The 15,451-nt window shown below is 35.0% G+C and overlaps 1 protein-coding gene across 3 annotated transcripts in view; it reads right to left on the bottom strand.

Annotated features, from left to right (window-relative positions):
• Nucleotides 1-3,266: 3,266 nt before the first annotated feature.
• Nucleotides 3,267-15,451, bottom strand: part of LOC121866942 (ethanolaminephosphotransferase 1-like) — a 30,621-nt gene continuing 18,436 nt past the window's right edge. For 2 of the 3 annotated variants that reach the window (XM_042366694.1, XM_042366696.1), the window contains 3 exons: nt 13,345-13,525; nt 9,946-10,122; nt 5,840-7,852 (listed from right to left, as the gene is read on the bottom strand). In XM_042366694.1, coding sequence (XP_042222628.1) covers nt 7,790-7,852; nt 9,946-10,122; nt 13,345-13,525 — 421 coding nt within the window. In that variant the 3' untranslated portion in view covers nt 5,840-7,789. Of the gene's footprint in view, nt 4,104-5,839; nt 7,853-9,945; nt 10,123-13,344; nt 13,526-15,451 lie in introns of those variants that run through there. The other variant, XR_006089050.1, reaches the window with a different exon arrangement.

Genomic DNA, 15,451 nt, shown 5'->3' with positions numbered 1-15,451 from the left:
GTACAAACTCATCTCTTGGCAGTTTACCATTATCCCAATGACTATAAGACTCCGTTCCATCAGTAATTCAACCACCACTAGTATTCTTATAGAGTACAACCTTTAACAAAGAAATAAATGTGGTCATTAAGCATTTGTCTACTTTTATATAAGATACAGTAAATGATCTTGATTTCTTCAAAAGCTTGCCATTCCTAAAACTAATTTGTGATTCCATTTTTCCACTTCCCAATCATAGTTTCCATTAATATTTTGAAAGAAAATTTGTTTTATAACCACACATCCTACAACTAAATACTCTGGTTTTCCATGAACAAATTTTAAATTCTCTTTATGCATAAAAAATTAAAGATATAAAAAATCTGCATTCAAAAGGTTCAAAGCCTAAAAATTATACTTAAACACAAGTTATCTTAAAGTAACAGAATACTAGCAATTAAACATAAATGACAAATTTAAGACCCTAGGAAAACATAAACAGCTACACTGTATTCACATACAGTATATACAAAGATAATTATGTTTCAGCAATGAAAATCTAATAAAACATAGAAAAATAAAGTTTTAATGAATATCACCATCCTTATATAATTTTTCAAAATAATACTCACCAATGCATTTACGTTATCACGATCAGAATAAACTACAGTATATTAAGTAATGAACCTTTTATAGGTTAATTACACAACAATTTCATTTAATAACTAAAAAACCCTAAAAAAATAAGACATACTGTAATGTACTGTATAAAGAATAAAGTTCTATGAAATGTTAACCCTCTCGCACACACATTAAGTTTTTAAGTTTCCATGACCGTGACAAAAGTCATGAGACCACTCACGTGAGATCTGGTCATCTTTGTTCTGTTGCCAAGTTATCTGATATTTTTTCATGATTTATACATCATTGACTTTGTTGTTGGTTTGGCTTTAACATAAAAAAAGATGAGAATAAGACTATATTTTTTCACTCTGAACAAAAAATATATGTTCTCAACATCATATCTCGGATATTATCAGTTATAGAAATGGAATTTTATGAGCTTTCCAACGGCGGCGTTGAAATTTTGATACACTAAGTGTGGGAGAGAAAATAAAGACAAAGGTGACCTAGCAGCATGGGTGACAGGAGAAAATTGATGAACAGCGGTACTCCACCCATGCTTTGGTACCTTCTGGAAGCTTCCCTAGCAAGAACTTGCAGTCATCTATGAAGCACGAAAATTTTACACGAAGTAATATCTCTGTAAGCCGGAATTTAAATTTTCCGAGGGGCAAATTTTTCCGATACAGTAGGGTCGGGATATATCGCGAGATAGGGTCAAAGGATGTTCACTATACGTGTATACTAAAATTGCGATATATGATTACATGTAAACAATGGGGAAAATAGGGTTAGGTTCTGGAGGCCAATAAAAGTGACTAAACTTGACATAAAATGGCACAGTCTAAAGTTAGCAGAATATAAATTACACTGCTGGAAACTTTGCAAGACAGCAAATAATTTGAATATAGACAATCATTTATTTTGCACGAGATAAATATTTTGGTCATACGTACTAATTAAGTATACAAAAAATTTTGTCTATTGCGAACTATAGCATGTTCATGTTCAAATTAACCACTATCTTACAAGAATTCCAGCAATGTTAATTATATTCTCCCAAGTCAATTCATTGACATTTTATAAGAGAAAAAGTGTAAACTCCTCCTATATGACAGATAAATAAATACCATTAGGTAACAGTTGTCTGGCTCCGACCCAGATGTCATAACAAATCAACTCTCCTCTGACTTCTTAAAGTTTTGATCTTATAAAATGTCACAGACTAAAGATAGCAGAATATAAATTGCATTGCTGGAATCCTTGCAAGACAACGAATAATTTGAATGTAAACGTCATATATTTTGCTTAATAGATAAAAATTTTAGCACTTTGTAATAGAATTACTAATTAGAACTAAAATTTGTATGTCTATTGCAAATTATAGCATGTTTATACTCAGAGTAATCACTATCTTATAAGAATTCCAGCAATGTTAATTATATTCTCCCATGTCAGTTCAGCGACATTTTATAAGAAAATAAATTAAAGTTACTCTTAAGGACAGGTAAATAAATAAGCACTAGACCTTGGCATCAACTGTCAAACATATCACCTCACCTTCCCCTCCCTCCCTCCCCCCCCCCATCTTCCCAGCCAATGTTGGGTGGTTATAGGCTTAGTGTTTATCTTATATAATACCACAGATTAAAGTTAGAATATAAATTGCATTGCTGGAGTCCTTGCAAGACAGCAAATAATTTGAATGTAAACGTCATATATTTTGCACAAGATATAAAAATTAATCACCAGTATCACATTACAGTAGTGATTTAGGAGTTTTAGTGTGTATGTACATATATATACAGTATAGTGATTTAAGGGCGATTTAGAAGTGTTCCTTACTTTCCAAGAGGTCCCAAGAACATAACCCTCGCTAGTTGCGAGTCTACTGTATATTGGAAAATTTCCATAATTTTGGTAGTAGTGATAAATTTGAAATATTTCCTGCACGATTTCCCTCGTGAAAAAAAATGTTATTGCAATATATAGGAAAATTTTGATAATTTTGGTAGCCCTGATATAAAAAAAATCGTTATATAAAGTCTCTATGTATCCTGACCCTACTGTACCCGGAAAATTCCGGGATAGGAGATTTTTTTCCGGGTTTGAGAGACAATGTAATAGGTAATTTCTGGAACATCCGAGAAAATTTTTCCTTTACCCGGAAAATTCCAGGGATGAGGAATTTTTTCCGACTTTGAGAGAGTCGTCTTGTTACCCGGAAATCTCTCATTCCTGGAAGTGCTCTGCACCAATTGTTCCGGCTAACAGGGATATCACTATCATATCTTGATTTTTTTTTGAGGGGATTTCTTTAAAGTTCAATGATGCAATTTGCATCACTGAAAAATAACTTTAGTGCTAACATACGATTTGATGCAATTTGTTTCATGATGTGCGAGAAGTTTAAACACCACAACCTAAAAAAATTTCTTCATAAATTTAGTAATTCAATGAACATGTATGTGTGTATGTACACTCATGATCATAGTTTCGATGCACCCTCTACCCTACCCCTGACTCGATAGCCTTGGCTTCATACTGTACATTCCCCCCCTCCCACTTCCCCCCACCCATCGTTCAGTGGTGCAATGTGGTAGCTCGAAGCTTCGCTGGATTGTACGAATAGCAGTTCATGATGTAATATTTGAGAGAATATATGCACGATACAGGATTTTAGTGACTTCACAACACTTTATTTACCATTACTATATTTAACATCACTATACAAGAGGGACCGTTCGGTTTACACCCCTGACTACGACTTCCCTCAAGCCAGGAGTAGGGGGAGAGGGCACATCAAAACTATGGCGCGTGAGTGTACACATGAATGTCAATGTAAAGGTACAGCATCTGTTGCATACAAGTGTGCTTGTACTGTACATGCAATAGTGAGTGTACATGCAATTCAGCTGTAAACTTGATTGCAGTGTTTGAGACTTGTCCCATTTCACCCCTGTCTTCAATTTTTTTATTAAACTGCACAACTCTTAATACTGAATGAAATTATTTATTAATGCAGTTCATCTAAATAGTTAATTAAAAAAATTTAACAGCTCTTAGGTAACTTAACAATGTTAAGCTTAGTATTGTATTTTAGAATATTAATTGTTCCGAAAAATATTGTGATTTAGAAATTATGAGCATACAGTACATTAATATGCATACAGTACAAAGCTTCTGATACGTCCGAGGGACAGTGCAAAGGACTTTGCAGACAAATGGCTTAGCGCCCTAACGAAACCTTTCAATATGTTAAAAGAATTAAAACATATCATGATAAAAAAAATTCTTTGTCAATCACATCTTACATTACTACAGTATTTACTCCTGATGTAAAGTTGTTATGGGCTGATGGCAGTATGGCATACAGGTACTTCACGATAAGTTAAAGAACTCAGTGCTGATTCCCCCTGCCTAGTGTAGTTTTGGCTTTAATACAATATACACTACCAAAGGCTCTCTTATCAGCAACCTCATACAGTACTCTTATCACTCTGCAAGAAAAATAAAAATAAATATAATAAAATGCCTGTTCATTTTAGTTCTTACACTTGTTAGCCTGTCATTAGTTGAGAGATGAACTCCTTTCTGTAAAATTCCCCTAATTTTTCCCCAATAAAACAAAGTAATGAATGACTCAAACATTAAGCTTAAATTTGTGTCAATTAAAAATTACTGATAGAAGAGCAAAATGTAAATAATATACTGTACAGTATAGCGCAGTATCTATAAAAACTGGTTCCCAATAATTAATCCTCAAGCAAATGAGAACTATCTTCCTTGCTTTCTTTTGAAATTTAATAATAAATCAATAAATCCTCAGCTTCAGGCATAATATTTCTAAGTACACTCTTGTGCTTCTACACCCTCCAGCTAACACTACAGTACTTTCAATATTAACAAGATTTTACTTACATACCGTACTGTACTTATAAAAGAATTTCATATTTACAACTTTGGTTTCTGCCTTCCTGATTCCTGCATGACATCATGTGTGGCAAAGAACCAGTTAACACACATACAGTACTGTACTATATATATATATTCACAAAGAAACACATTGGCTTGCAATGTACTGGTGTAATGAGTTCCCTTATAATGGAAAGAATTGTTAAAGAGACAACAGTGAACAAATTTTACATGGAAAAAAGAAGACAAACCCAGTCTGTTAAACAGTCATTCTGAAAATCTGAAAAGCACTTCACAATGACGAGACACAAAGGCCACACATGGGAGCACTATATGAAGACAAATCTGCTCACCATTAATATTAAAATTTAACTTCAAGTTTTGAAAAAGACTAATTTTATCAAATGTCCCCACTCAAGTGATCCACCATAAGTTAATGGACTTTAATTTTAACATGACTGGAAAGTTATTATGTAAGCACATTTGCTCGCCCATGTCACGTCACTTTTTCTTCATAAAGCACAATAAACTAAACGTAATAGTACTGCCTCGGTCAAATACTGTATAAGCATATCAACCTAGAAATGCATCTTTTGATGGAGATGCCACACTAAACAGAAAATTTTTCAGACACAACATTAACAAACACATGAATTTAGTGTTGTGCACTTTAGTATTTTCAGCAAAAAACACCTAAATGATTCATAGTTACACCCTGGACACGATTTTGACCTTGACTTGCATCAGAGACTTAATATGATAGTCTTACACTTTACATAGTGATGATACATAGTCAGGAAAAAAATTTTGAAAAAAATTCCATCGACGCCAGATTTATTATCTGGACAAACTTTAAATCTAACTACCACTAGTGACCTTTATCTTTAATATATGCATCTGGATTTAGTATTCCGGATTTTATACATTCATAAGGCATATTCACACAGCTTTGTGATGAATATGATGATTAAATTCTCTAACCAAGTTTGAAGTCAGTCTGGCTGAAACTGTTGGCCTAATTAATTTAAAAAAAAATTCTGGACTTTTAGATGAACAGACAAACTAATTAGTACAGTACATATATGCCTTCTCTAGTAAGGGCATAAAAACTGTAATTCATGTACAGTATTTGTAAAATCTAATTGTATTTCTTTGCATTTACACTTTAGCTTTGAACAGCTTATTTCAGTTATCTGTAGACCAATCACATCCTGGAACTTTCATCCTAAAAGCATTAATCATGGAGAGAAGGGATATATTAGCCAGCCACCAAAAGAAAGCATGCAGCAGAGACCATAAGGTGTTAGTAATACACAGCATATAGAGTTGTGGTGAGGGTGTTTATTGTAAACAGTGAAGTAGTGTACATGCCATAACCCATAATCATACACATATGATGCACTTCACCATTGTTCCTACTCTTGTTTCCTAACGTGAAAAATGCTGCTTCATAAACTTTCTGCCTAGAAAGATTCCATTAAGGTTTATTTCCAAAAGAAGCAAAATAGGGAAAAATATTTATAAAGAAATAATGAAATGTAAAAACTGACGATAGCGTGTGATAACAACCACGACTGCACAATACACGTAAAGACTCACCCTAGAGACTCAATCTAATGGTGTCTAACATTTAATTTGTACAATTTACAAAACTTGAAAATGCAATTCATTAACTTCTCCAGCTGTGAATGATAATCACTGCAAATTCTCAGACATTAAAATTGGTCATCTAGGATGTCAAAAATCATTCCTGCTTAAACAATGAGATGCATAAATAACAATGGACTCTTGGTTCCGTAACACAAACAACAATAACATCTTAGCAACGTTGCCCCTGAAGAGGTACAACTATTGATTGTACTTTTTAAGACCTCCTATTTTCATGTGAGATGGTATCAACACACACAAAATGTATTCCTTGAGCTGTGATAAAAGTAGAGACTCCGAAGGAAGAGCATTTACCATTTACTATTCATTAGTATAAGATTCCTGCATATCTGCCTACTAAGAGCTTACCCTAGTGTGAAAATGTTGCTATCATAATTTCAATACAGAAATGATTCACCCTAAAAAAAATTCACACATCACTAAATCAACTATCATACTGAAAAGAATAACGACTAAACAAATAGAAGTTTTTACCAGCAAACTCACACTACTGTACATTGCTAAAACAAGCTACAGTATCTTTCCAAATATTTAAACTTAATGTTATTTATCTGAAATTACAGATAAAGTAGTCTTTAGTCTTTGTACATTAAAGAGATTGGTGTTGAATCTGTATATATCAAGTTGAATAATTTTATCATATTAATGAGCAATATTCTGTTCATTTCTTTACATGATTTGGTACATGTACTGTACAAGGATCTAACATCACTCAGAGTGGGAAACAAATATTGATTATAGGAATAGTTCAGTATTATTGCACCTTACATTATCCAATTAACCTGCAAGACACACAACTCAAGGCACAAAGCAACAAATGAAAATAGAGTACCAAGGCCCACTCATCACAGCAAGTACAATGTAACCCTAACATTACTACATAACAGTCTTTAAGGGTTGTCACTGAGGGACTATAAAGGTAAAAGAGCATTAAGGAAGCAGCACAGAGTTAAGAGCATCTGTCACTAGTGCACATTAGTAAGCAAGCCAGCCTGTTATAGTACTGCATCGAACATTAGCTACACGCACGCAACAACTAACTGCATAGGCAATTCAAACAATGCGCAGAGTTATCCCACCTGCTAACTAAAGTTTTATTGTCATGTTCATCAGGTATGTTGTACACTATTCAATTACCTACCCTCAAAAACAAAGAGTATAATTCGCATTTATCACGTAATAAATAAAAATGTCCATCTCTCAACTATATTCCAACAAACCTGATTTGTTCTTCTAAAGTTGAGCATTCCTTTGAAAAGATAAAAATTACCTGTATTGTCAACTCCCTCATCTATTTAATCATAAAATCCTATAAATAGCCACATTCATATTTGGAAATAAGTATAATAGGTCTACCTTATATCACTAAAGGGAACCCTGGAGTGATATAAGTTTTGTTCTTATATCTTTCATAATATAAATTCTTATAGAAATTCATGATATGCACAGACTCCATGTATGCCATACAAAACTTTATAAACATTACCATCAACAGTAGTGTTAGCTTCAGTGATACCTTGAGTCAAAGACAAAGAAATTTTCAATTTCACATTGGTTCCGAGGGCAGCCATCCACAAATTCCTTACGCACTGTCGGCGAGTAGTCAATCGGCTCGATCTTTAATGGTGAAGCACTTAATGAGAAAATGCTCACACATCTGACGTACCTGTAAGGAAAATAACTTTGTTGTCAAATATGTACAATTTCTAAAAGTAAAGCATCAATAAGGGAACACATATGAAACTAAACTTGCATCTTCCTCTCTTCCATATACTGTTTTTTTTTAACTATACCATACAGTCAACCCTCACTTTACGTGGTCCCACATTCCGCCATTCCACGTTTCTACGTTTACGTGGTGCCCTGCCAGAACCCAGGATGCTCACATTCTGCGGTGGGTGTACCCCTTTACAGGGTGAAGTATAATTTTTTTATTTAGCTCATAAAATTCATACAAATTATCCGGCCAGAATATAATTTACATTGCTGGAATTCTTACAATTTGATGATCATTTTGAATATAAACATCATAGATTTTGCATTAGACATACAAATTTTAGATATAATGTTTACTCTTGAGTAAATATGTTATCTTTTGTGCAAAATATATGATATTTATATTCAAAATATTCCTGGTCTTACAAGGAATCCAGCAATGTCAATTATATTATCCTAACTTTAGTCTGATTTATTATTTATTACTAAAAAGGTAAACAGTCTGGTATTCCCACACATTTATCTAGTAGGGACGTTGGTGGGGGGAGGGAGGGAGGGACCGGCGACCGACCATCTGTTACCGTGTGAAGAATATTTTTTTTTTATTAACTGAAGATTTTTATTTTAGCTCATAAAATTCATACAAATTACCCGGCCAGAATATAATTTACATTTCTGGAATTCTTACAATTTGATGATCATTTTGAATATAAACATCATATATTTTGCATTAGACATAAAATTTTTAGATATAATGTTTAGTCTGAGTAAATATCTTATCTTTTGTGCAAAATATATGACATTTATATTCAAAATATTCCTGGTCTTACAAGGAATCCAGCAATGTCAATTATATTATCCTAACTTTAATCTGAGGTATTATTTAATACTAAATGTTAAAATCTAGTTTTTTCACCCACTCTTTCTCTTGAAGGGAGGGTTGGTGGGAGGTGGGGGGGAGGGTTGGGACGGACTGACCATCTGGCTGGTTGGAAGAGGGGGGGAGGCAAGGTGGGGTACTTTGATTGACAGATAGTGTCGTGAAGAATATTTTTTTTTTTATTAACTGAAGATATTTGTTTTAGCTCATAAAATTCATACAAATTACCCGGCCAGAATATAATTTACATTGCTGGAATTCTTACAATTTGATGATCATTTTGAATATAAAAATCATAGATTTTGCATTAGACATACAAATTTTAGATGTAATGTTAACTCTGAGTAAATATGTTATCTTTTGTGAAAAATACATGACATTTATATTCAAAATATTCCTGGTCTTACAAGGAATCCAGCAATGTCAATTATATTATCCTAACTTTAGTTTGAGGTATTATTTATTACTATACCTGGTTTTCCCCCCAAAATTTCTCAGAGGGAAGAGCCAGTGTAGTGTGAGAAGAGGGGGAGGGAGTTGAGTCCATTATTTGAATGGACATTAGCTTGGCGACTGTATTTCTCTATTTCTCTTAAGTATTAATTGTGTGCATGTACCATCATAAAATTAGGATATTATTTTTACTAGAACATAGGTATTGTGTTGGAAAAAGTGGAGTTTGGGGGTCAGCTGGTCTCTATTTCATTTAATCCCATATGTTATGTTATTCACTTTACGCGTTTCTCACTTTCCGCGGTACCCTGTGGGTTACATTAACCGCGTTAAGTGAGGGTTGACTGTATTTTCATTTTGGCTAAATATGCTAACTGTATGCAGACACGACAAAACAAAAAATATCCACATGTAAATCAGAAACAAAAAACAAATTAAATAATTTTAAAAGTAGATCACAGATAATATACAGGACTGTACTGTACTAAAAATGTAGTTACTTAAACTGTTAATTGTCAAGGACTGACCCCTGGCATAATCTGAAACCACATAAAAGCATGGAATAATAAAGTATCTCTTAATAATGTTACAGTTATGGTGACATGGAGTCTACCCCATTAAGCCTTTCTAACTATTCAGATGTCAAAACTTTGTTACTTTAAACATTACTGCTAAAAATTATTTCCAGGAACTGTAATGTAATAACTTACCACATAAACACCATAATGAATGTGAGCCACAGTGGCAACACTACTCATAACAAGCAGGGTAGCCATCTCCAGACTGGGAAACACCAACACTATCACCACAGACAAGGCAAGAGGTAGAATCAGCCAGTTAATAAATTCACATCGTGTGCTACTCATCTGTGATACGATCAATCGACACTGAAATGTACAAAATTAATCAGTTAAGCAATCATACTTTCAAGTAAGAATAAAAAATTTCCTTGATGATTTAAGAAATAAAGAGCTACAGTACAGTATTACCCCGCTTTACGCGTTTTTTTTTACGCGTTTCCACGTTTACGCTGTACCCTGCCACCCCCAGAATGCTCACTTTACGCTGTGCATGTACTCTTTTACGCGGAGAGCGGCGCAGGTAGGGTGCGCACAAGGTCGCCCAGTCATCAAAACATTTCCGAGTTCTTCACCCGCCACCCACCACAGCCGGCCCAAGTCAGTGATAGTGATAGTGAGGATATGGATTTATATGGACTTTGAGGGGTTTGACAAAGAGGCCCTGCAAGCCTCTGTGGTGGATAGTGATACAATTGATACAAGTGATACAGGTGAGGGCCAATAATCTGCCCTCTGCCTCGGAACCAATCCCCATCCCCGTGTGCCCAGCCATCTTTTCTACTAATGTAAGAGTTAAAAAACCTAATATTATTGCGATTTCTCTTAATTATTAATTGTGTGTGCATACCATCATAAAATTAAGAAGTTATTTTTGCTACAACGTAGGTATTGTGTCTGAAAAAGTGGAGTTTGGGGGTTGGCCCAGTCTCTATTTCAATTAATCCCATATGTTCTGTTGTTAACTTTACGCGTTTCCCGCTTTATGTGTTGGGCCTCTGTGGGTTCAATTGACCGCGTAAAGCGAGGTTTCACTGTACAATATACAGGTGGACTCCATTTCGTGGATATTTTAAATGTATTCAACCAAAATATATTGAAAAACCCATAAAACTAGTCAACAGTATTCAAGGCTCAAGTTCTCAAAATGCCCACTAATATAAAATTCCACGAATACTATTACAGTACAGTACTTGACTGTAATTACCTGTACAGTATACAACAACCACGACACATGAGCTATCTGCTCTTTTGTATCACCCAGTACATTCCAACACCACCACACCTTAGCTATCTTATTTTTAAACTAAGATAAGTTTCTTATTTACTGTAATATAATACATTTTAAAGAATATTCACCAAATGATCACATGGACACTGCAGCCGTATCACGTGTTCTGATTTAGTTCCTCTAAAAGACATTATGGATGGACAAAAATGCATTGTGTATAGTAAACCTAAAATTTGTTTAAAAGTGTTTTGAAATGATGGAATTAGTATTGGAGGAGAAAAAGTGGTGTTATAAGAGTGGATTACTTTATTTCAATCCTCACTGGTTGTTTTTCTAACAAACCTATGATACAGTATTGAAGCATACCCTCTTAGCCTTTAGCATAAGAACATTAAATATCTTTAATGTTTCATTTCTTACAGATGCATTAAATATTTCTAATACTGTATTATATGTTTCATGAAATAAGTTTTAAAGGTTTAATAAATAAATATCAACTGAAGACAGTCGATCAGCTAATGAAAATGTAGTTTCCCCTGCCATTTCCTCTGCCACCTACTGAGTCCCCAAGCAGCCTCCACCTATATGGAACAGTGACTACAGTACAGCAGCTGATGCCTGGATGGCTAGGATATGCTAAAAGTTGTATTCAACTACAGTACTGTACCGAATAATTAGTGTAATGGTGTACCATAATTTACGACATTTCAGCAGGGAATATTTAGGAAAAACTTTTGCATTGCTATTTGGCTGCTGGATGACAAAATTTTTCAATCATTTCACTACACACGGAAACAGCTCAGAACAGCCAAGAATCCTCACTCCTCTCTACCCTGCTCAGCGTGAACCCTTAACAAACGAGGAAAGTTTAATTCCCTTTTGTTTTGACCTTATGATTATTATTTTTGTACATTCTTTATGTGTTCATGTAACATCATAGTACAGGTAAAATGAAAATGAAGAAAATTAAATGTATCTACCCCAAATTGCGAGTTGAAAATTAACCATAACATAGCTCACAGCTTGGCCTGGAGTGGTAGGGAGAGGACTAGGGGGGGGGGGGGTGTGACTATAGTGATGAGTCTTATGTTACTATTACAAATACAAAACTAATATAAAATACTAAAAAATCAAGCAAAATTTCCGAAATATAGAAACTATCAGTTAAGATTTTGAGCAAAAAAAAAAAAAAATTGGTCACAGAACTGGAAATTGAAGTTTGATTGGTTCTAACAATAAACTGCAAAATATTAAAGTAATTAGAGAGTAATATTACCCTGATTACACATTTCTAACCCTTTCACTATGGGGATGCCACTTTCAATATATTATTTGGATAAAGCCAGATGATTTAATTCCGCTCAGGCAGCCCTGGATAAAAGGGGTTAAAGCAAAACCCTGTACTGATGTTTACAAGCTAAGGAATTAAAATAAATAGAAATACAGTGTACAAATGAGAGAACAATCTTTGATTCAGAGGAAACTTTGTCTATGAATTGTTCTAATTCAACACTAATTTGTTACAGAAAAAACAGGATCGCTATACAGATACAGGTTGACAATCCTTTATCCGAAATCCTTGGGGCCAGAGGCATTTCGGTTTTCGAAATTTTTCAGTTTTCAGAGGGGTTATTTTTTTTGTGTGTTAAAAAAAAAAAAGAAGTTTTGCCCCCCAGCCCTCCCCCCAAAATTTCGGTTTTCAGAGCTTTCCGGAATTTCGGATAAAGGGTTATCAACCTGTACCAGAAAATTCTTGTCCAGTACATCCTATAAACACTTTTTTGTCATTGGAATAAATATCTTAAAGGCTTTCAAATAATTATCCTACACAACTTCCACCTGTAAAAGTAGTCTACGTCCTTCCAAAACTACAAGCAGCAATCTTCAAGTTGCTGTCATTATGCTTCTTCAAACAGTCGATAAGTTCAACCTTCTCCTCCAACATACACACATTTATTTCGCTGATCAGTGTTGTTTTACAATCCTCATTTTCCATACACACAACTACTGTCTCTAACAATAAAATTTTTATTCTAATACTGCATGAAGCTCTCGATTGGATCCCCTAATCAGAGGCTGACACTATTGAATCATTCCCTTTACTATAAAGGGTTTACTGTATATAACCTAGAGTATATAACCTTTTATTTTATACTAGTAAAAAAAAACTCTTGTAAAACAAATATCCTGCTCTCACATAACAATTAAATACTGTACTGCATAAACAAATCCAGTAAATCTTGTTTCAAAGCAGTCTAAGATATAAAGAAAGGATAATAAAAATTTAATATTATACGTACATTGACATTCGCAAAAATTGTGCCAACCATGAAGAGGTACATCCTTGGATTCTTATTGATAATGTCTGTAGATGAATGATATACCCATATAGTGGAGAAGGTAAAGAATACAATGGGAGTGAACAAAGGCCGTATGGACTCCCACACACCCAGCATCTTCCCAGTTTTGTCTCTGTAGGACCTGAAGAAATAAACAGATCTTAATTACAGTATGTAACTTTAATAAATTCTTGGTGTTAAGTACCTGTATTATCTCACAGGTGGTGACGGACCAAATGGATCTTAATCATACAGTACTAGGTCACACTTTTAATGGGTTCCAATCTCAATGGTTTGGTTGGGGCCTTTCAAGATGACCTGCATTCTCACCAGGAACATGAGTATGGCTTCTTTTAATTTATACAGTATATTTTGTATACAGGGAAAACACCAACAAGTGTGCCAGCCATTAGTTCTGTCTAGTGGTGTAAATTCTGATAAATCTTTACACAAGGGAAAAGCAGCTTTGGTTTTCTTTCAAGGAAATCTAAAGTTGTAAAAAAAGTTCTTCAAAGTTTTGAGTACAGTAAAACCTCGATAAATCGGACTTCAATAAATCGGAATTCGCTTCTTTCGGACTCTGAGATGCTCTGATCACAAAGGGGGGGGGGATTAAATAAATAAAAACCTGATGAAATGAACAACACTTACTGAGTACTGTACAGTGGTCTAATCGGATTTGCTATAGGCCTACTGAGAACTAAGACATCGTAAGCAGACTGGGGCTGATTAGGTGTTGCCACATTCGTCAGGTTTATTTATCTATTGATTCATTATTATAATCTCATATGATTGGCCTCTTATGGTTCATCAAGACTTATATAACATATTCAGTAATAGAGAAAAATACAATACTGTACTGTATGTAATTTGTAATATGACTTGAAAATAAATGGATGAGCTGTATCAAAAGGTTGTTTACTCAGATGCATTTGTGTGAGCTTTCAGTAGACCAGCTTACAACAGGGGTCACTATAACAAACTGTATAGTATTTGATATGAAGATACCTTCTTAAAAACGTTATTTACTACCTTTGAGTGTTATATGATCACTCAGTTTGGCTACTTGTACAGTATAGTCTCGGTTTACGTGATCTTTTATACGCGGTTGGTCATTTACGCGGCACCTGTCCAGACGCGCCAATTAGTTACGTGGTACATTCCTGAATTTACACAGGAAGCAGCGCGGACAAGCTGCGCGCTAGGTCGCTCTTACGTCACCGCTGACGTCAGATGACGTTTCAAACTGTGATTGGGCCACGCATCCTTACCACACATGCATCCCCTCCGCCGCGAGCTGTGATTGGTCTATTTAACCTTGCTTGCCCAGTCAACAAAACATTACCGAGTTCTTCACCCGCCACCCACCACAGCCAGCCCAAGTCAGTGATAGTGAAGATATGGACTTTGAGGGGTTTGACAAGGAGGCCCTGCTAGCCTGTGTGGTGGATAGTGATACAGGTGATACAGGTGAGGGCCAATAATCTGCCCTCTACCTCGGAACCAACCCCCCATCCCCGTGTGCCCAGCCATCTCTTCTACAGTACTAACGTAAGTGTTAAAAAACCTAATATTATTGATATTTCTCTTAAATATTAATTGTGTGTGCATACCATCATAAAATTAAGATGTTATTTTCACTACAACGTACGTATTGTGTTGGAAAAAGGGTAGTCTAGCGGTCGGCTCAGTCTCTATTTCAATTAATCCCATATGTTCTGTTATTTCGTTTACGCGTTTCGCGTTATACGCGGACCTCCATGGGTTTAATTGACTGCGTAAAACGAGACTATACTGCATTTAGACAAATGATTAATCCTTAAGCCCCGGGTTAGGGTGCTGCTGGCAGTAACACCACTCCCCCCCCTCCCCCGGGGGCTAAATCGAGAAAAAAATCAACTAAAAAAAAAAAAAAAGACGGGAAAATAGGCGGACGTTTTGGAATGTCACCTGGGGCGCGCTGGTCAGACGTTCTGGAACGTCTCCCGGGGCCTAAGGGTTACCAAAAAAAACCAGGGTATAGGCAGATGCATAATACTTTACACTACAATATTACTTACTAAGTGAT

The sequence above is a fragment of the Homarus americanus genome, unplaced genomic scaffold (genome assembly GCF_018991925.1).
Source record: "Homarus americanus isolate GMGI-L3 unplaced genomic scaffold, GMGI_Hamer_2.0 scaffold14393, whole genome shotgun sequence".
NCBI classification, from domain to species: domain Eukaryota; kingdom Metazoa; phylum Arthropoda; class Malacostraca; order Decapoda; family Nephropidae; genus Homarus; species Homarus americanus.
The sequence above is the reverse complement of the archived record's forward strand: the minus strand, read 5'-3'. Positions and strand labels throughout refer to the sequence as shown.